This window comes from Hylaeus anthracinus, unplaced genomic scaffold (assembly GCF_026225885.1).
Source record: "Hylaeus anthracinus isolate JK02 unplaced genomic scaffold, UHH_iyHylAnth1.0_haploid 27352, whole genome shotgun sequence".
NCBI classification, from domain to species: Eukaryota; Metazoa; Arthropoda; class Insecta; order Hymenoptera; family Colletidae; genus Hylaeus; species Hylaeus anthracinus.
The window spans coordinates 42,784-66,688 of NW_026535157.1; the positions used below are offsets into that span (position 1 = coordinate 42,784).

The 23,905-nt window shown below is 40.0% G+C and overlaps 1 protein-coding gene across 2 annotated transcripts in view; it reads right to left on the reverse strand.

Annotated features, from left to right (window-relative positions):
• LOC128893326 (protein groucho-like) overlaps window positions 1–23,905 on the reverse strand; it is a 73,597-nt gene that overhangs the window by 38,392 nt on the left and 11,300 nt on the right. For both annotated transcript variants that reach the window (XM_054154211.1, XM_054154212.1), the window contains exon 2: window positions 1,767–1,864. In XM_054154211.1, coding sequence (XP_054010186.1) covers window positions 1,767–1,864 — 98 coding nt within the window. The remainder of the gene's footprint in view (window positions 1–1,766; window positions 1,865–23,905) is intronic.

Here is a 23,905-nt window from a genome sequence, read left to right on the forward strand (position 1 = left end):
AGATTCGCCTTTCGCGAGAGACCTGCGAAAATTTCAGGTCGATATTCGAGGAACTAACGAAGATACGGAGCTTCGAGCGAAGCATCGTCCCTTCGTGGCGTGCAATCGTCGACACTGATTGGTACACAACTGCTCGATAGAAGCTTCGATTGGGATGAAACTTTGGAGCTTTGCGAAGCCGTCAAACATACATTACACGAGATTTGATTAGCTACGGTAGGTCGAGTTTCAAGAGTGAAATCGGTATTAAAACTCGAAAAACAGTCGGAGATAGAGGAAAAGTATAAATGAGCGAGGCATGAAGAAATTCTCAATTTTTATTGAGACATTTTTGTTTGTATCTTCGACTGCTTTTGAATTAACACTTTCGGAGTCGAACTTTGGATCTCACTTGTTCAATTTTTTGAATTTTTAACACGAGAACCATGCACCGTGGAATATTTAAATTTGTATACGTTAGTATATACACTCTGAAGTATATCTTGCAAAATTTCTATTAAAAAATATTAAAATATGACATGGAACGAGGCGTTTTCAAACGCTATTTTTTCCACGAAATCTCGCAAACATATATTATATATAATACTATATTATTGGATGTATAATATAATATTCTTTTACATATAGCTTGCTATAATTTCTCTCAAAAATGGAAACATTAAAAAAATGGCAACGGTACGATACACCTACAGACCTGGCTATTCGTTTCAGAATGGCTTCGTTCGGATCGACTGCGACGTCCACTCTTTCAAATATTAATTCCCAAAGGGGACGTTCTCGTAGTTCGTAAAAAGAGCTCGATTCGCGTCGAACTTTTAAAGGCAACTTTTTTCATGCTCCACTTCAGCGTTGGCGCCGGTGGTACTGGTAAGCGCCTTCTACACGCGCTGCTTACAACTTGATTTCGTTTGACGCTGAATGCTCGTCTTTCAAATTTTAACGCTTCCAAGTCGTCGACTTTTAAATACTTTAAACGCGCAGCAACGAAAGGAACCGCGAACAGCTAACCGACGACTTAATGCCGTAGCATTTGTCGCTTAATGTCGTAGTTACCTAACTCGTGCCTCTTCAATTTTTTATATTCAATTTCTTAGTTATTATCGAATATAAACAGCATACGGTGGTAAATGTACAAAAGAAACGAGTAACGAAGGGTATAAACGAGAAGTTGGATAACATTTCGTTTTGTCCACGCTGTAATCAATTAAAAAAATGTTTATAAGTAAGGGACAATACAATTATTAAAAAGATTTCGATGCCAGATCTCGTAGCACTGATGGGCCCTATCTTTTATTGTCATCATTCACGAATTTACTGCAATCCTTTCGAATTACATACGATTTATAGAACCAGTTGGCTTAATTACTTTATAACGTATGCAAATACGAAAAACATATGCTAAAATTATACAGAACAAATGCTCTTATGCCGAATGAAATATTAATATAACTATATTAGTTTACGAAATATACACTGCATACGTTTTGCATACGATTTTCCGTATTAGCATACGCCACGAGTGCATGAAATCCACACCCTGCGCATAACAAATTAATGTGATCTTAATAGACGGTTGTAATAATAGGTCTGTTAAAGATCACGCTTGAATTTCCGATATTAATTTGCGGGTGAATTAGTAGCAACTAGAAGCTATAGTGGCAGGTCGCCAAACATTTTTGGAGGTTCCACTTAAACGCGGAGGAAGACGTGTCTCAAAGTACGTCCGATTTAAACAGGTTTTGCAATGCAACGTGCACTTTACTTACGCATGACATTGGTTTTGTAGAAAGTTGAATTCTTCTTTGATCCTGTCGCAAGATTCTGCGACTGTGAATTTGATCTGCTGTCCGGGTTGTGGTGGACCCTGCAAGGAAACAAGACTGATGTTAGTAACAAAATAAAATATTTCTTTACGAAAATAGAATTCATTTCGAATTTATTTCATTTTTATTCACTTTCTTCGTTTAATCGTTCGACTTGTTTTCGACCATTTAAGTTGAGTTTTTTTTTTATATATCAAGTATCGGAACGATTATTAAAGATTATCTACTTGTTATTCATTTTATCTTGTACCTTTGATCCAAACAGAAATAGAAATATGACAAAATGTACACATTGTTTGATTAATATATAAATACTAAAAAGCGTGAATTAATGTAAATGTACTGTATTTGCAACAGTGGGCTTCATTTATTACCGATTGTATGCTTTACGTTATACAACGTATTTACTTTGATCTTTTTCATATTCTATATAGTTTCTATAAATACATTTCCATATTATTATCTACATTCATTAATTGCACGTTTTCTCACGTATTCATACACGCAAACAAAGAGAGCATTAATCACCATTTGTCGTTTCTTATATCCGACGGGGTTATGCGATACGCCTTAATGTATATTTTATTTCCATATCCTCAGTGTATCTCTCTAATTACCGTAGCTTAACGTAATTTTAAAAATGTAAATTCCACTTAGTCTCGACTATTACGAACGTCACAGGCATTTCCTAATAATTCCACCAATTCTATACAATTTGTATTGATTTAAAATTGTTTAACTCCGCGTTAAAATAAATAAATAGCGTGACAGTATATCGAGAGTATGTCGCTACAAATTGCGACTTACTTTGTGAAAGCAGCGGTGGCTCGAGAATGTCTAACTACGCTATGCGTGATATCGCATTATAACGCAGCAACATGTAAAACACGAGCAAACTTTGCTATCTAAACTTTGTTCTATTAATCGTGGACGCACGTTGCACGGAAACCACCGACGGAAGATTGTACATCATTATGTTTTTAGTCGTAGATATACGTGCGAATTATTCTACCGACGTCCAGCAAAAACGCTTGGTGCAGCGGGCGTTTATTTGCTGTTTGCTTTCATTCTAATGATCGATTTCGCTCGGTTTACGCGAGGAAAACGACTACTCTCGATATGAATAAAACAGTTTTCCATGCGGTGTTTCTTCTCTGCGCCGTGGTAGGGAAAAAAGGGTTCCCCGGCTTTGAATGATTATTTCTAAACGGAAAGTAGAAACATTCAGAGTATTGGGATTCTTTAATATACAGAATTCATTACAAGTCAGTCCTTTAAATACCTTGTCTATCCATTAAAGAAAGTCTAAATTAAACAAATATGTACACGAATAAATCTTACACATGTATATATTTATAAAATGAAGAACATACTATCCTTTAACCTCTTCGGGCCCTTGACTATATATGTGGACGTTTAGTTTTTAATAATTATAATTACTGTCAATAATAAAAAGAACACAAATTTAATAATAAAGAATATCGTCCCTGAAGAGGTTAATTTAAATAAATTTTATCGATGAATATAGAGAGTACGAATACTCATGGAAGTGACTATATAAAATAAAATAAAATAAAATAAAATAAAATAAAATAAAATAAAATGTCATTTTCGTAACTGTTTAATGATGCCAACGTTAAAGATAAACCAACAAACGATTCGATTTCTCACCCATTACTCGAATCGAATTTTCCTCGTGGCTGATGCCAGACAGCGACTCAAATTTGTCACTAATTAACAGCTGGTGGATTTTATCAAAATTTCACAGCTCGTCAACGAGCATCGATCGCGCTCGCCAAGAGAACCCTGAGAGGCTCGTCGAAAGGAAGATAGCGAGCGCTCGCGTCAGAACCCGCCGCTGTATAATTAATTTCGCACAGCTGTTCACCGTGCAGAAGCGGAATGGATGCAGGAAGTAGTGCGTTAGCCGATTCGCGGCCTGAGGATTAAAAGGGGGGAGAGGGAATGAGCTGCGGCAGAGGGGTGAAATCGGACGGGCGTAGCGAAGAGGCCCGAGGAGGCGTTCGAACGATGCTCGAGCTGCTCGAGCAGACGGTAAACGGTAAAAGACATCTAAACGCCATCGGCAATCGTGCACGCGTGGACGAGCACACAATGCAACGAATGACGCATCGCGATAACGAGATTGTTCCTGGCAGGTGGAATCTCCTCACCTCCTCTCGTAACCGCGGGGATTTCCAACGATTCAAACGGCACAGAGCAATTTCACATGTGACCTGTTCGTTTATGGGAATGGTACCGTGTCCATCTTTGTGAAAGATGGAGTTTCCGCGAACAATGCTTAATATATATGTCGATTTTGTCTGTGGAAAATTTACAACGTCGAGGAGGTAATATTTCTTTCGTTCGTTGGAGTTCTCGACAATAAGGTTCAATAATGGGATTTTGATTTAATATATTTTTGATTTTGTTATATTGTTAGCATGAATCAATATATACCCCCTTTTAGAAATTTATTATTTAATTCTAGTCTATTCTATAATTTATGTATTCCTTTCTCATACTATATATGCTAGAGTGGTTCTAATTTTAATGATTTTCGAAATCTACGTTACGTACCCTTTAAACATTATTAATTTCTGTAATATTTTTAATGTTTTGAATTATATATATATATCGTATGCATCTGAGATCGGAATCTGAGTGTTAATGGATGCCCCGATGAATGTTTAAATCGGTATAAATCGGAGCGCGTGTATTATGCACGGGAAATACGGATTCATTCAAGCTGGTTCGAATTCAAAATAGACTGCGAACATCTGTTGGAGAAGGAGTGACACCTCTGCGTCGATCGACCGAATTAGATTTTATTCAGTGAAAGACGGTGTGTGGTCGATAGTTCGTTGACTATGTTCCAATCCTCTGTGCCGAATGTAAGTATTGCCACAGAGCGATTCTCGGAATCAAACTGTGCGGCTGTAGACGCGAAAACAATCGTTGCAAATGTTTCATTTTCACCATAGTACAGCTTTGTCGTCGCGATACAATTTTATGAGGTAATTAATTAATTCTTCAAATGCTTTAATTTCTTTAAATATTAAAAATTAAGCACAACTAAATAAAAATTAAGCACAACTAAATAAAAATTCAGTTCACGTTCTCAAAAACATCCAAAACAAGACCCTAAAAGCTACTCGATTCTTTCATCCAATCCCACGACCCACTACCAATGGTTCCACGGTCCCCCGAGTCGCGACTCGCCGATTTACGAGTACAAGCTGGAATAGTCGTCTCGAAACACACTCGACGTCTCTGTAACCGTGGAGAATTAGAGACCGCGGCGTCGTGGTTATCTCGGCGTAAAATTCAACGGTAAATTTCCCTGTCGAAACATTTGCGTTTCCAAGACAGGACACCCCGTATAGTAGTTCTCGTTCGTTACATCGCTCAGCATGCGCACACGATTACACGGAGCGTACAGTCGGGTTATAGTCAACACGATCTCGACTGACTGCAACGGCTCGCAGAGAGAGAGCAAGTGTTAATTACATGTTTGCGGTGTCCGCGAGGATTACACGCTACAACCGAAACTATGAACTTGCGAACGGCGCACGCGTGTACGTGTGCGTTCAGAGTACACGTGGGGATCCCCTTTGCACGTGTGGACGAGAACGATGGTGGGAACAGTCAGAAGGGGATGGGTGGGTGGATGGTGTTCTGCTAACTACGTTCGTAGCCCTGCCTACGCAAGCGTTGTCCTTCGACCGACCTGTAGATCGTGTCGGATACGCTCCCTACAACCATAGTCGCGTTAGCCGAGTTGTATAACTCTTGTACCCGTGAAAATCGATCGACGCGACGTCGCGAAAACGATCCCGGAGAACCTATGTCTTCGCAGACGCGAAGATGACGGTTGGGGATTGTTAACCTTTTACGCTCGAGGCCTTTTTTTTTTCTGGTATCCACCGGCAACTCCAGATGCTTTCTTAGCATTCTATGTACTTGTTTATTATTTGTCAGCTCACTGTGTATCAAATGATTTTTATCCATCAGAAATTGAAAATTTGCATACCAGATGGCAAAAGATTGTTGATAACAAGGACGATTACATAATTGTTACAAAATAAAAACATATTACAAATTTACTAGTTTGAATTTAACGTAAAAGAAACGACATTTCTGGAACCCTTAATACGTCCTTCTTCGTCAAAAAACCCAACTTTCCACTATTTGTAACACAGGTCCTCCATCCAGACACCTATTCAATCGTTTTACGCCATCTAAAGTCCTCTATTTCCTTGATGGCGTCAATTATTCCACGTAGCTCGACGTCGAGTCATAAATCTCGTCTCGAAAACGGTTGGATAATTTGCGAAACTCGGTTGATTACTCCTCCGATGAGGAGAAAACAAAAAGGTACGCTGATTAATCAGCGTCTGGATCTCGCTAGAAGTTCCACGAGCCAAAAGCGTGCGGTATCCTCGAGATCCACCGTGGAGAGGGGCAAGCAAGGAACGTCCTCGAGGAGAGAAACGAGATGGAAGAAGGCTAGCGCCCGGGTTTATCCGGGGTTAAGCTAGAAGTGCACCACCGCGGATATCTTCCTGACCTCGATCGCAATCGAGTCGTAATCGAATGAAACGAAGAGAGCCCGGGTCCATGGGCATGGTTCAGCTGTCGACGAGAACCGAATCGATCGCGGAATCCAGTCTTTTAGCGCCAAAGAGTCTCTTGCGGTTCCCTTCACGGCTCCCTGGGCTTTTCAGTCTGCCCCTTTATCCCCGCGAAAGGAACCAGGGAATCCAAAGGGATCCGATAAAATATTGAATTCCAGCGCGAAATCAAGACCTCGCGTGCTACAGTATAGACTTGATAAATGCAAGAAAAACGGGACCCAAGCATTGCATTTATTCGATCGAGGTTTCTATTCTATGTTTACATTTGGCTCGAGTCGAGCGTCGAACTTATAAAAGGACAGAGAGTGAAAAAGAAAGAGGTCCGTGGAAAAAAAGCAGTCGGTAGAAGCGTATCAATAGGATAGGGTCATATTACACTGCTCAGTGGTGGGGATAGTCATCTTGCATTTATCCAGTTAATCCTGTCTTGCACTTATCCAGTCTTTACCGTACACAGGAACAAATTGAAGTTCAGTTATTGAACCACTGTAAGGTCGAAATACATATTGACATTCGCAGAAACGACATTACTTTCTGGTCCACCTGATACGTGCAGTGATTGATCAATTATATGGTGTCCTTAGTGTTTTTAAACAACGCTAGATGTTGTTAGTAGTCCATGGAAATTTATGAATTCGTGTCTTGGAACTGGAAGAAGGGCAGTAAGGCGTTCAGGAAATAGCTAATCGATGATATTAATAGCTTTTAAAAAATTGTAAAATAGTAGTAAACAGATTACTTGCAGGTCAATACTGATAACAGGATTAAACCAGGCTTTAAAAAAGTAGATAACGAGCACGTGACTTCGATGTCACGTGAGGTTACAGAAGGTCAGAAGTTTGAAAATCGCCGATAGCGAATACAATGTTATTCTTCTTTTTTTTTCTTTTTTTGGAAGAACTAATCTCTCTTTAGCCTTCTCGGATATCGTTCCCTTATTAATGTTTATGTGACTTTAATACCAGCCGACGATTATCGATACTTGTCGCATACAGGTGATCTTGCACCTTCGATCGTGATCCACGACCACTCGAATCTATACATGAATACCTATCTATAGAAGAATTGAAACTTGAACAAAGTATGACTGAACAAGTACAGTCAGTCCCATAAATATTTCATTTCGTTTCATTTCATGTACATATTTATAATGAAAGATTTATTTGATAATACAAAGCTAATGGAATATGGGATCACAACTATACCGACATATATAGTTGTCTATAGCACTAAAAGGGTTAATTTTAATAAAAAAGTAATAACTGTGACAAACTCGTGGAACGGTCTAACAGCATTCGTCCGTTATCCCAGCGTGTTGTTCGACCTGGACGTGCGTCCAAGCGTCTAATTCGCAGATCAAGCCGTGCTCGGCGAGCCGTGCTTGGCGAACGCGGAATTTCTAATTTCGCCGGACCCCGCGCGAACGCGGAACGAGAGGAACGCCGAACATCCCAAAGGCGAAATCGGCTCGCAAAGAGGCGAGAGTGGGCATTGCTCGCGGCGCGTAACGCAAGCGGCACTTTGCGGCTGTTAGAGCGTTTCGGCTAATGCGCTAAAATGCACTTCGTTACGCCGTGCACCGCAATGCAAACCGGCCGGTGCACGGTGCATTCACTCCGCGCCCACTGCGGTGGAAATAACGTACAGTTACCGACACCGGCGGATTTTCCCGATCCGGGCGCGCGAGCGAATTTGTCGCCGAAAATCCTCGCGATAAGTTTACAAACAATTTGCCAGGATCGATTTGTTTGGACGCGCCAAGGAGTCCTTTCCTTTCTTACAGGAGGCTACCGCGATCGATATCGGATGACGGATTCACTCTTCTTCGATAAAGTAACGTTTTTGAACGAGTAAAGGTGTTTTTAACCCTTTCCGCTCAGTTGTTCCCTCCCAGGGAACATCGAAGTTTATTAATCACTAGCTGCAGTGATTCGGTGTTGTTGTGACTCGGTCTGGTTAAATGGATAAGAAAGAAACGAGTAAACACATATTTACAATATGTCGAAATAATGAAATGAAATGAAATGAAATTATTAAAAATCTATGAAACAATAATGGAAGCATTGAAAATGCTAAGTGACAGTAACGAACAAACCAAACTATGGTTTATGTATAGAGTTATATAAAAAAATATCACGCGATGTTACGTCAGAAGAGAAACAGCAGCAAACACCGTGTTAATAAATTGGAATAAAAACGAAATTAACGAGCTGTAAAATAAATGACGAAAATCACTTTACTTATCCACCAGACACCTGTGGTTATCCCCCTTTAAATATCGACGAGCATAACCGCGAAATCTCGTTTACATACAAATATGCGTTCATGAGCAGGGACGACGTTTCTCGTTTTCGGGGACACGTTATCTTTATTAATCGTGTCACAGACACGACCGGTTTTTTATTTGAAAAAGAGAACAAAATGCTGGATTTATTTATACTCGACTTTTGAAAATTTCAGTTTAATATATTATATCCTTTTAGGATATACCTAGATTGTATCTTTTTACTCGACTGTATCCCACAATTAACGAGAAATTATTTGTAATTAGACTGTACATATGAAAAGTTGTTTTGCCATTTTTGCATAGACATGCAATAATGTTAGTTTTATACAAATACATATACAAAAATTATGAAACCATCATATTTTGAATTTAAAAGATGAACATTCAATATTCATTTATTATCTTTAAATTTCATCATTTGTAAAAGGGGTAGAAATTTACCAAAATTACTTCTCACATTTTTGGTGTTTATAAAATTGATACAGAAATCGCAAATAAACCATGTATATTTATAATTCAACGTTTTCCTTTGTTTCATAATAATATAAAATATAATTGCAACGAACATAAGGTGCCCTTCTGTTTCTTTTAATAAAAGTATAAGCTTTCCTCTCTGGGAGCTCAAAAACCCGCTACGCCACTGATAAACGCGCTTCTCCTTTTTGTTAAACCAGTCCGAGCGCAAAGTAGCGTGTCCTGTTAAAACCGGTATCCTTTTATCGAAACGGAAATATTTTCTGCACGGGTTATCTTTTCCACATCGCGACGTGAATCTGATTTACCATCCTCGGACTTCCATCGCGCGTCTCGCGAAAAGATCGCCTCGAGGAAAGCGTTGTTGTCCCGACGAAAGCTTCCTCGAGCGTGCCAAGGAAATTTAAGGATACTTTCGCTCCGTACACGTCCACGTGTGCACACGTTGAGAGAAAATAAATTCCGCGGCCAGCAACAAGGTGGAGAATCATATTTCTTCACCGTGCCCTCAAACTGTCGTGGGGATGAAACTCATCGCGTCGGATGAAACGTGATAAATGCGCGAACTATAATACTGCGCGCATATTTATTTTTCCACGCTCCGAGCGCACTGAAAAATGGCGAGCAAACTTGCAAACGGACTGGCAACCCTTTGTTTGTTTATCCCGTTATTCGGACACGGAGATGAGCGTTATCTGTATTGGAGAAATTATTCAAAGGAAATATCGAACGAAGATGGTTTATATCTCGAGCAGGGATGCTTCTTGTACGTTATTCGAAGGGTTCGAGTAAATAGAGCTGTGTTTATTTGACGAATAACGAGAGAATGTATTTGTTCGCGGGAAAATAATTCGGTAGTTGCGAATAAATTTTGAACAAAGGTGGAGGTAAACATGAAAATCTTATTTCAAGCTGAAGATACCGTTCGTCGAATAAAAAGACATCTAATGTTGCGAAAATAAACAATAATGTTAAATTTAATTACATGTGTGTCCAAGCACTACTGATCGTAAAGTGTTAACTAAAATCTGCGATTCTTCGAAGTAACCCAATTTGAAGATAACTCGACACGTGCATCTAAAGATTCGATGCCAAAACAGTTCGTTGCAATTACACGAGTAGTTTCAAGAGTAAAAGAACTTGTTTCGCCGTGTCAGGAATGAATCTCGAACTAGACAGTGATAAACGGATGGAAGAAACCTGCCAGGCGGTTTTATAACCACCATTCTTAACTTTGGTGTAAACGAGGGCACACAGACAGTTAGGTTCGGAGCTCAATTTGCTTTCGTTATCGTTACGCAGCACTCTTTACTATTTCGGCGCTGTCTGCTCGTACGTTCATGGAATTCTCCTTCTAGCAACTACACTGTCAATACCTTCGACAAATAGATTAATCCGCGCGTTTGCATTGATACGGACGTATCACTCTGGACGGCGATATCTGCTCAACGGTACGTTTACTAGATAAAAAGCATAAGCACATAAGAGTGTAGCCTCGCTCTCTTCTATGAATAGAATACGTCAACAGTTTGTTTGAATCAGCTAGTTACGATCTAACACGTGTTCGAGATGCCAACGATTTCCGAACGACTACGAACCCATCTGCCAAACGTGAATGCTCTACAGGGTGTCTTAAACATTATCGCTCGAGACAGCTTTTTTTTCTCAAATAAAATTGTGTGCCTTTCGAATTAAAGAAGAAAATATTCTATACTGATGTATAGTATTTCTGTGATCCACCTCTGAAGTTTACCCACCATGTTGAGATTGCATCAAGACTGGTACGTAATAATAATCTAATTCTTTTGCGAATTACTGCGCGAAATATTGTGACGAATGACGTCCGTCCTGGATTAATAGATTCTGGATCACGACGACTTAAATGGTAATGTTCAATTTCCTCAAACATATGCGAAAAAGTCGTCCCGGTCGAAATTCATGTTACTTCGACTCGGTAAGCGTTGATTTAAGCAATCGGTAGCTGTGAAAGCAAGTCACGGCTGAACGAACCTCAAAGCGGTGCCGCTTGCGTATCGATGGGGCAACTAGTAATGCAAACTAAGATGAAAGTAACAAAGCAAACTGCTGAACATACCGAATGCATAGTCAAGTTTCCTCTAAATCCTACTACTAAATCTGTTTTTCAACTCTTCCATTTATTTGCTAAAAAGCAATCATTACTGACGGTTTCGCTTTTTCTGAACAGTCAAGCATCAGGCTGATGTACATCGAGCTATACCAAATATCGGTTCGCACGAATAATTATCGCAGTGATACCTGCGCGGTCACCGGTTTAAAGTTCCGTTTATGTAACCATTCTCTGCCATTTAAAATCCCCGCGAACCTACCTTCATCGTCACGATCCAGATCCCACCGAGCAAACCACAAACAACATCCCATTTCGCGATGCATGCATCCGCGCTCGCAAAAGAACCCATGGTTCCTTTGTCCATCGAGGCGAAAGCGATCGAAACGTTTTCTTTCCGTCGCGTAGAAGCGTTGCGGTCGCTCGCAATCCCCTCGGGCGGTATCCTCGGCATTCGGTCGGTGTCTCGCTCGGAGTATCATTAAAATCGTTTGACCTTAGAGAGGGAGAGAGGGACAAAGTACACAGCGGTGTCGTCCTCTCGGCGCGAGGGTCTGCGGTCAGAGGTTACGCCGACGGGGGCTGGGTAGTTGTTAAATTCTCGGAGATGGTGCGCACCTGAGAGACCAACGGGAGTGGGAGGAAACGTTTCCGCGAGACGGCGGCAAAAGGTCGACGGAGAGACCGGTAATCCACGAGCGAGATGCAGAGAGGAGAGGTCGGAGGGCTGAGGGGGGTCCACATTGCAGAGAAAGAGGGGCAAAGGTGGCCACGGACGAGGGAAGTTGCGGTTTTCGTGGTCGCCGCGGTTGCGGCTTAGGCAAATTGAGATAGTTCGCAAACCACCGACCAGCTGACCTAACCGTCACGCCAGGATGCTGGCGGGACAAGGTGGGCAGGGACAGGGGACGGAGGGCGGCCGTTCTGCTTGCTCCTGGGAGAGAATTTCGCAGTTCAAAAGGAAACGGTGAACGCGAGAAGCTCATTTCGATACCCGGTGCCTCTGCGGTCGCGGCGTAAACAAAAAAAAATAAATACAAAAAAACTAGCTCGAGCGTGTCTGGAGCGTGTTCGCGCGGAATTGGTTGGATTCGCGACGATGTTTTCGCCGAAACGAATCGGACGGTTGATTCCTCGTGGTTCGCTACATCGACGGGGACAGCGTGCTGCGTGAATGACTTCGGGGAATTTTTTCATGATCGTTTTGCGTCGTCGTGGGTGGCGTATTCGAGAAATTGTGGAGGTTATCGAGAGTCGACCATGCTACGATAATTATACAGGGTGTCCCGTGACTGGCGGTACAATGTAGAATAAACATTTTTCATGTGACGCTTTATTTTCGAAAAATTTAAATATCTCGCGAGGCAATCATTTTTTTAACACTTTATCCTGATACTCTTTTCGCGTGAAATGGTGAAAGGATTCAATCTATTCGAAGGGTCGTCTGGTTAATAAATATTCTGGCTTCTTTTCTAAACACCGTGTATCATTGTACCCCGCAATGTGGTCACGTTCTCTATTGTTAGCAAAACTTTAGAATGAACTGCACGGACGACATTTGTTGCGTATTCAACGCACTCTCGAGTCAAAACCGTCCTGACCCACAAGTGGGTCAACGGATAGTGAACGTGTGAAGACTGCTTAGATTCCTGCGTGCTATTATGTCGTGGTAGAATCAACTGACCACGCAAGGTCACTGGGTGACTATCCCCACCAGTATTCAGTCCCATATTGACTGCTCCATATATTAAGAGATGGGTATATTCAACAAGTTTGTTTTCGAAAACTGACTCAATAAAAGACCTGTTTGCTCCGAATAATCGCACAAAAATAATTCTAATTTATATTGTTGAAATAAAATAACGATACTGGAGCAGTCACGCGTTAAAATTCCATCGAAGCTTGTAAATAAAATTGCGGCTCGAGCAATGTGTTTTTTACTGCCACATTTTGTTGGAAAACACTCTTGTGACCGAGGTTCGCAGTAGGCACTACAATTGTTAACACAGCTCGTTCGGCGAAATAAATCGACTTTTTGTTTATAGTCTCGATAAGTTGAATAAGTTCTACGTGCAGTATGCACTAGTTAGGCATTCTCGTGTTGGAATTGACTCGTATTTGTAGTACACGACGCAAAGAACATCTGTTTTTACCAGATGTTGAACTCGGAATGGACAAACTTCATTCCACGTACATATAAGTTAGCTTGGCGTTTACGAGATGCGTTCTTTTTCATTTTACGTCGTTTGCTACATCTATCCTGCGGGTGTTTATGTAAATTCATATTTTTACAGGTTCAGATAAAGTGTCTTATCTTTTAAACGGTATAATATGTATTCCATTGTTGATATTTTATATATTTATGCATTTATACACATCCTCGTACATTTTCCCATATTCTCATTTTTCATAAATGCATAAACATCCGCAGTGCAGTTATAACGATTGAACGTCGAAATGCTGCGTAGATGTACGTTTAACGATACGTCTCGCTGTCTCGGAGTTGCAATAAATAACCGTGTATCGTGTCGAATTGTTCCATCGTCATTCTGGCACAGCTTACGAACGCTCTTCGCCAAGAATAACTAATAAACATCGCGTCAAAACTTGCTAACGCTCGACATTTCCTAGTTTTTCCTACGTGCGTCTATTGTTATTTTAACACTTTGTGTAGCGGCAGACTATTTATAGAGATTAATTCCAGTATCCAGGTGTGTTTGTCTAGATACAATGTTCAACATGATAAAGCATTTGTTGCACCAAGTATACAATATGTAAAGGTATCAATGTCAGCCTAGATTAATATATACTAATCTTGAAAATCCTTACCTAAGCTGTACATTGTTTCTAGATAAACCACTAAATAAAATGTTTAAGGCTACGTGTGAAAATTCCAAGAATAGCGTTGCAATCGATATCGATATCGAGAGACGACTTAAAAACATGAAACCGCAAAAAGCCGAGCGTTTTCCTACATATCGATATCAGAAATCACAAGTCTTAACTCGAAATTAAATATAAAATTAGCGTTATCGATGTATCGTAATCAACATCGTCATTGGCCATTAAATTTACCGAGTCACCGAACGTATCGCCGCGATATCGCGGCTACAAAAATCCTAACCGGAAAACATTTTATCCCTGGTATTGATATTGCGATAAGTCTTGTACTACAAATACCGAAAATCGATCTTGATCGTTTATCGCTTGTCTCGAGTACGTCCTTTCAACGGCCGTGTCGATAAAGGGAATACAATTCTCGCCTCTACCTTAGAAACATAATGGAAAAGTTGCCTGCGTGTGTACACTCGAAATTTCGATTTCGAAACACGATTCCACCGGAGACATTACGAAACATTTTTCCAAGACAGACTAAAGGAAAACACGAGGTTCAACATGCAATGATTTCAATTTGAATCAACGTATGGATATCTGCAATTAAAATGTGGACAGTTTTGAAGTGAAATTTGCGTGTGGATAATTTGAAATTAAAATCAAAGTGCGAATATTTCAAATTTAAATTGATGTGTAAATGGCATAATATCAAGATCGATATCTCTCAGGTTACAATCTTAACCTTGTTTATCTTCACAAGTTGCCCGGTTTCAATAATAACAATCGGCAACAAAGTTTACTAGACTTACGACGTCCCTCAAAGTCTACGTCCGAGTGCAGTATTAAAAAATTCATTCTTCGATTCAAAAGAATACCCAAAAATTGGCTCTCCAGATCGAAATACCTGGCCCAAAAGTAAGAATATCCCGTACCATTCGTTTTCAGAAATATGATACCGTAACTGTTTCATCGATACGTCCTGTGGGAGTCCCTGAAGAGGGAAAGAGACGCAATTAGAGATAGAAGGTACCGATAGGATCACGTCGATCAGAGCGGCTGAGCGCCACTGGCGGTAGGTAAACAGTACTGTATTGTATTTGTGTGCTTAGCCCGGCAAATATTAGCCACCATATCGCTTATGGTGCTTGTTGAGCGAGGGTGATGGTCGATAGTTCCCGTGGTGGGAGCGGTGAAGAGGCTTCGTTCGTGAGCGTTGTCTGAGCGAGCAAGCGACCAGGCTGCTCACGGGCTTAGCGGCGCGCGGGCGAGTGCGCGCACACACAGCCGGTCAAATACACACGTCGACGAGGGTGGTGGTGCGCGGTGTGTGATTCGTGGCTGAGTGTGTTTGTCCATCCGTCCATATAGGGCTGTTTGTCCTTGCTCTCCTTGTTTGAAGAACGTCGGGATCCCGGTCTGTGCAAACTCCTCATTATTGCGAACAATGTACACAGGGTACAGCGCGTGCGTGTCCGCGCCCTTCGACTCGCTCGTGCTCTCATCGACTGGTGCCGTTTCGCGCGTGTGAACGTTACACGTGTTGCAGATGGCGTAAACGTTGCACGAAATACAGTAGAACTTCATTTATACGATTCGGTCGAGGGTTAAGACTGTTTCCATGACTGGATAGTTCATATAATAGAGGTCCACTAGCTATCTCCATGAGCCCTTTACCATGGACCTCCATGCTCGACTATGGTTTAGGTAATAGAAGGTACCGGGGACTAAAAGGTACTGAGCTCAGCTATTGGAGGCAACAGGATACTGTGCCTATGGTACTAAGTTCCCATCAAGCTTCAATTTTATTTCAAATTCCCATGAAACCATATTTATATTTATTATTGTAAGACCCAATGGGCCTGAAAGGAGCTCGGGTACCTCGGGGTCGCTAAACCCGTACTGTAGCTGCGATCAACCATAGCTACAGCCCCTGAGGATTTAATTCAATAAACTATATATGAGTGGACACTGAATTCCTGCCTTATTATTATTAAATTGATATGGAATTATTTTAATACCTTGTATTATGGTGTGTGACGTTTAAATACTCTGTACTTTATGCGTCTAAAATTTAGAATAATAAAAAATTCATATCTTGCACGATATAAAACAATTTTAAATTATTTAAATTCGCATTATTATTTATACTATGCATGACAAAAATAATGTATATTCGTGCGCTTCAAACTTTGAATTCCTTCCTTATTCGCGTAAACTGTAGACAGATATCGGAAAAGATTTAATTTTCATTTAATTTTGAGGATCATAAACGTTGATATGGTTTCCAGTAGCTAAACATGTACTTCTAACGTAAAAAGTAACATACGTCAAGCTTCTGTTCAAGTGATTCCAAAAATACTAGCTGTAATCGGAGCGCGATTATTGTTTCGTCATCGAGTTGCAAAATGGTTACAAGTTGGCAGCCAACACTTCGAGCATCTCATCGAATGATAAGAAACATGTAACATCGGTACATTAGGAACGAATCAGAGTGAAACGAGATAAAACGGTTTTTTTTCCCTATCTATGATCGAACTGACCTCGAGTGACTGTGGGGTCATTGAACTCGTCTCAAATATAGATTACAATTGTGCTGTGTTGTGATTCCAAATTTTGCTTCTCACCCCTGTCAAAGGTTCACGCGTCACAATTCAACCCGGAGCTCGCGAGAATTTTGCAAGCACTGACTTCTACTTTTAAACAACGCACCAAAGCATGGAAAAACCGTAATGTTCGGTAAGAGACACTTCGTTCGCGGTCGAAGCAATTTTAAAATTTCCAGCACGTTCGCGAGGGAGGGTACCCCAACTGAAAACCGTCGATTTTCAGGCTGCGTTGATGCTAGGCACGATTTTAATTTGTAATCAGGACTCGCCGCATGAAAATAAGCAATCGATACGCGTGAGGAGAGACCGACAGAGACCAGAAAGGGCGGGCTGCCTCTTACAAAATCGAACCGGCTACTTTCCGTGGCGATCGCGGCCCGTCTAACCACCATGAAACTCGTACGTAGGCATTTTAATGGTGACGAGGGTCGAAGTACCATTTCCCGAATTCGGCCATTAACGCGGAAATTGACGGCAGTTTTAGGGCGGGCCGTCCCAAATTGCCCGGAGCCCTTCAATTTCGTAGTCGATTCCGTCCCCTCGCGATAATCCACGTCGGACGGTGTACGAAATTCGCCCCAAAGGAAGACTGCTATTCACCACGGGACTCTGTTGTTCTCACCTACCCACCGTCGTACTTAAAACTTTCGACCCTAATTATACAAGGACGGGGGGGGCACACCGATTTCGGCTCGACGGTACCAGACGAGGGGATCATGACGTTGATTAAGGAACATCATTATCGAGAACCGTAGGAAAGGTCAACATTTGGGAATCTTTTATGGCGATATCAGTGTTTACGAGATACAGTTAACCTCTTGAAGGATATTTACGCATATGTGTACGTGTACGTTTGTATTTAAAATTATCGTTACTTACGATCACGATATAACTTTCGGAATTAAAATATTAGGTTGTCCGAAAAGTTTTTTTCGTGAGTTGCATTCAATTATTTTCTGTGGCGGTGTTTATATGAATAGACAATGTAATTTCTTAGACATTGATGCTGTAACAGTAATGGAGCGAAATAAATTGTACACAATTTTGTAATGTAACATAAAACATAAAATATTGTGTATGAATTAATTATTAATAAAAGGAAAGAAAATTTTGGGACAACCTAATGTATGCCATATTGAAGTGAGATAGCATATTTGTATGTTGAAATCGATTTACAAGTAAAGATTGCTTCGGTTTGGGTGCATTCGACCTATTTAAAATTTCGTCCCTCAAGAGGTTAAATATTTGAGTATAATTTTCTTTGGGAAATGTTAACTTACAGAGAAATTATGGACGCCCTCGTATGACGAAAAGGAAAATAAAATTAAAATATTTAAAACGTGGAATAAAGTTAGAATATTTAGTATCTGGAATAAAATTAGAACATCTAGAAAATAAAATGCAATTACAATTGATATCTATGCATAGATAGGAAGCAAAATTAAATACGTACATGGACAGAAATAGCATTATTATGTAGAATAACATGACTTTCGACCTTTGATACATCTTTTCCTTGGTATAGAAAAATATATTCTAAACTTTATATAACATCACATGGTGTAATACTTAACGATTTCATGTATTTGGAACGTATGTCATTACTAGACTGCAGATTTTTATGCATTTATAAAAAAAGTTAAATGTGCAAGAAACTCCGAAATGCACACAGTGTGCAAGAGTATAAAAACATATCGAAAATAAAGTTCATACTGTAATATTAAAATAAATTCCAGAAAGTAAAATAAGGAGAGAAAAATAAATTCTTATTTAGTTACAATTTTTCGTAGGTACGTTTACAAAGAATTTATTTTGCATAAAGATCCGCGGTTCAGTTATTACAGAAAACACGTATACAAGACACGCAGATAAATATTTCATAAATTAACGTAAAACCATTAATATTGTACTTTGCATATATTCTGTATGCGTTTTACGACCTTGCGCATACAAATTTTCTGCTTGAAAGATCACGAATGCCTCCAATTTATAAATCGTTCGAATCACAGAATGAAAAGTAGAAATACCTGACAGAGACTGCGTACCATGTATCAACTATTCAATGGATTCAATTGCGAAGGCGCGAACAGAAGACGTTATTCCGCTCCCTCGACTTATTTCTGGCCGCGAACCAATTATTTCTGGTTGGCCGACGAATTACGAGACACGGTAATATAGCACCTTGGAAATCCAACCCGTACGGCGTACTAGACTCGCATTACTAAACGATAAAGTCAATCAAGCAGTCGAGTCCGCTGAACTATGTCGAGCACTGTATTATCTTGAATCGCTTCCAAGAGTAAGTAATAATTTTCACAAAGTCTTCGCGTGTACCGAGCTCCGCGTAACCGCGCTATGTACATATTTCTCCAACAATCGCGGTATCATGTTCGCCAAATCTTTCCACGTTCGAAAGTCCGATACGACCTCGGCTCGTTACCGACTCCAGGAAGCACAGAAACGCGACGACGCGATCTACGTTCGTTTCCTCGTATTTATTTACCAATACGCGTGTTTGTTTACCTAACGGAACGCTAGGGGAACAATTGCTCCTCACCGGGCACAAAGGAAATACGAGCGAACGCATTATACAACGCTGTAAAACGCGGAATAAACGCTAGCGTCGAAATAACGTTCGGTTCTCTACTCGTTCGAAATCCACGCGTAAATATTTTCATAGTCGATTGCAGCCGGTTAATTGTGCTAACTGTATTTGATTCCGGGCACCGTTCGACTGATATAATCTGAAATATTATTTCGAGTAACGTGTTGTTTTGTTTCATCATTTTTCGTGCACCTGTGGTTATTCTCGCAACGATATTATTTGAAATAATCGTTTAAAATGATCATGAAATTGTTCTTCCAAATGATACGATGAATCATAAGTACACAACGATTTCAAATTTGAATAGCACGTTTGCTATCCAAACTCTAGAAACAAATGTTAGCCGTAGAAAATAATTATATACCTTTCAATTCACAAAATAAAAAAAAAAAAAAAAATCATACGGTCAATCTGTGTTTTTCATGAAAGTTGGTACTTCGATGTAATAAAATGCCGAGCAAATATTTCTCTGTAAACCAAAGTTACAAACGATCGAATGCAATGGCACAGAATTAATTTCTACGCCTACTATATTCCATAAAACAAGCTGGCGCAAAAGTGAAGACGTGCCTATCGAAACAATTTGAACACCCGGTATCTCGAGTCGTGCGTATTCACGTTTCCGAGGAAACGTAACAGTGAAAAGTGTACATGCATCGCTCAAACCGAACTCAAAATTCATGAGGACATTCCTATTCTGTTCTATTCCGGTCGAGTAGCCTTACTTAGCCAGCTTGCATAGCTTTCGAAGACGGTGAATACACGTCAAGCTGAAATATTCGTACGTGGAGAAGTCGATATACAAAATCGACGTGAAAGACAACATCGATAAGATCAAGTCACGTATACGCGTTTCGATGGTCGCGATAAGGTAACCCTGATTATCAACAGCTCAACTTGAGAGGGAACACTCGTTTATTTCCATTGAGAAAGTTGTTGGATCGTGCCATAATTATTTGCCATTTTTCAAGTGGATTCGAGCGACAGATTTATTGGCGAAAATAGGTGATGGGATTAAGTTATTAAGAGTATTAGTGTCTACCAACTTTCATTTGGTATGCGAAGTAGGAAAAGTTTTGGAATAGGTGTACAAATCACGGAGGCAAGGTAACTGAAGGCACATGTGCTCGCATGTGCCAACCTTCGCCAAGTTCCAAGCGCATGTGCTTTCATTTGCTTTGGATCTATGATTTTTGAATGGTCGGAAGAAATTGAAGATAATATTATTACAGATTTCCAAAATGACTCGACGCATAAAAACAAAGGGTTAAAATTTGAACAGATATAATTTTTTAATTTGAATAAAGATAACTGATTCTAATCAAAATCATGGAATAAAAATGAACATTTTAAAATCGTATCTTGTTAATTAAATATTAAAAGAGCCTATAAATAATCACGATACAATCCAACGGTTCCACCAAATCCATCTACTAACCACAACTAAACGTCTAGGAGCGTCATTGACAAAGTGGATCGACCAAACAATACTCCGCTTTTTTTTTTGCCCTCGCTTAGTAAAGAGGCGTCGAGCGCATAATATCGGCAATTTCTAAGTAAACGGCTGCTCTATGGACCGTGGAAGAGGACCCACGGTCTGTGAACAATGAGGCGATCTTAAGGACTCGGTCGTAGAAGCTTTGTTCGACATGTTCCGCCAAGGACTTCCAGCGACAATGCTGTTCTTGATTTCCACGACTCGACGCTCTTTACAAATTAAGCAACCGGCATTATCGCGACGACAATGCGGTTTGCTTCTCCGTTTTCTCGCGGAACGCGTTCAAAAGTGCCAAAACATCTTAAGTCTGCAACTGACGACGGAACTCGAATCAAGTAGGGAGCCGTGAACGAAGACTTTTCGTGCAATTTGAACGATTCTCGAGGACGCGATTGTTTGAACATTTGTGAAGTGTGAATCGATTGGTGCAACGAATTTTACTTATCTATGTTTTTAAATAATCGAGATAACATAGGTCTTCCAGGCAAATATGTTTATTCCTTTTAAACGTTTTCCAAAGATAGTCGTCTTTTAAATTACTTATCACAAATTATAATTCCTGATGTACTTGTTATGAAACAATAATAATTGAGAGTCGCTAATAAGCGTATAAAGCGAACGATACGATTACAAATAACTGATATAACAAAAATAACGATGGTTGAATATTCTTTAGTCGATTTAGAATTATTAAATATTATAGATATTTAAGTTGGAAAGAAAATAAAATTTGAGGTGCAATCTTGCTGACCAATTTGCTAACTATTTTTTCACACAACGAAAAATCAAATTAGAACACTCAAACTTGTTCCACCATAATTATTATTACTTTATTACTATATGATTGCACGACTCGATGTGTTTACACTAGAATTGTAAAGTGTATAAATACCACTGTGACAGAAATAATATGAAAGCAATATAATAAACATCACAAATTCAAATTCAGACTTTTTGAATTCCGTCAATTGCTAATCTGTTTTCATCGATCACCGCGTGCGTTGAACCTCCATCAGCTATCAAAGAACACTTCAGAATGCTAAAGCCCTCACGACGATCGCGATCTTTACAATAAAATCTCTCGTAGCCCACAAAAATTCCACCTATCCTAACAGCCCAACACGGCTAAAATATTTTTCAACCGTCCATCCACAAACTTTCATTAAAATTCGAGCTTTACGCGCCGCCCGGTCCTCTCGTCAGCGACGAAACGTTCGCTGTTTGCGAACTCGTGAATGCCAGAGCCCAGAGAGGCTGGCAGTTGAAAAGTTTCGCTGAAAAGCGCCCGGGAGGCCCGTTTAAAAATTATTCCACGGAGATGCGTCGGTTGTTGCATCATGCTCGCCGCTCGCGATAACTTGGAGCGATTCCTTCGATGAACCGCGGGTCAACGGGTTGCAAAGGGGAATCGGTTTAATCGCGGCGATACAAAGTCTCGCTGGCTAACCTTAGCGAAGATATACACCGCAATAAACTAATGACTGACCCAAGATTGCGCGCTACGACGTAATTTGCCTCGACTCGATTACGTTATTTTCCGATCCGCGGTAACGGAGTGTTTCGCAAACCTCAAAGCGCCGATTGCGACAAACGAGGGTTGTTGCGATGCGTTCAATCGCTGAGCAACGAGACAAGGGAACGTTATCTTCCAGTGAAAAGGAATCGCGAGGCGGTGCCTCGGTTATTGATAAAATTTTGTGGCTCGTATTAGCGATCGAAAATCATCGTCGATGTTTGTTTATTTATTTTGATGACTAATGGGTCACAACCCTGTTTTGTACGCGATTCGATAGTAACGTACAAATTTATATTAGAGATGAGAGTACGAAAAATTATCCACGATAATGTGCGATCGAATAATCTTAATGTTGGAATGGTAAATCTTTGCGTAATGGACGATTGAAAATTGGAAAGGACCAATAGAAGAAGTGTACAAATTATTCTCTGTATAACGACTTGAATCTCTTAGGAATTTAGTAAATAATAATCGATCGACCGAGCTGTACTCAAAATACAAATTTTTATATTCTTTAGTATATTTTGATATTCAAATTGGTAAATAAAAGACACGATCCTACTGAAAGTCCATTACATTTTTCTGAACCTGTCCAATTCGAAAGAATCGCTAATTAATTATATTTTTTGTCTTCCAAGGAATTTTATCTTTGAATTTTATCTTCTAGGCCGGTGTAATAATGTGGCTTTTTGGTCAGCGAGAACAATTTGTATAATTTTACAACGATCGCAGTCGAGGAATTTGTTCGCCGGACTATCTCTCGACGAACCTGTCCAGCGCGAACCGCAACCACCGATTAACAACGAATTTTTGCGCGAATACTTGCGTCGTGCTCGATGCAAATAAATTAAATTAACGTCGTTAACGAACCTAATTGAAGAGTGCAAACAAACGGTGAAGTAGGGAAAAATTAGCTCGGCCGTAGCTTGTTATTGAAGCAATTTTACATGTAAAACGAGAGAACAGTTCATTTTTTCTGTTAATGAAAAAATTAATTGTTGGATAGTATGAATTTGCCGACAGACAAAGGGAAGAATTTAAAAAAGAATTGTAAAGAGGAAACGTTTTTTACATTCTTGCTAAAGATTTTTAAAATATGGCTGTAAGGTGTAGAAATTAATTCTGTGTCTTTAATATAGAGATACTTATAATTGTAGTATAAACAGAATCATTTACTCGCCATTTTGTTACATGCCAAAAGATGTGTGCTTCTATTGTACACAAATAAAAGTTTCCTTTATAGATAAATGATAAATGTACTTTACGAGTGCACAGAATTAATTTCCAGACCTAACAGAAATAAACGTAACAAATTTCAAAACTTTATATCAACCATTTTGGCTGCATAAAAATCACGAAAATTGCTTCGAAAGTGGTTAAATAAAATAGAACAGAGATAATAACCCCAGACACTGTTTTCATAAAAATTCATTGTGCACGAGGGATGACCACGTGACTCTCCGCAGCTAGGCCTTTCCCGCGCAAAGGGTTACCTCGACTCCTGACCCTCGAACCTAGCACCTCGTAAATCAAATTTC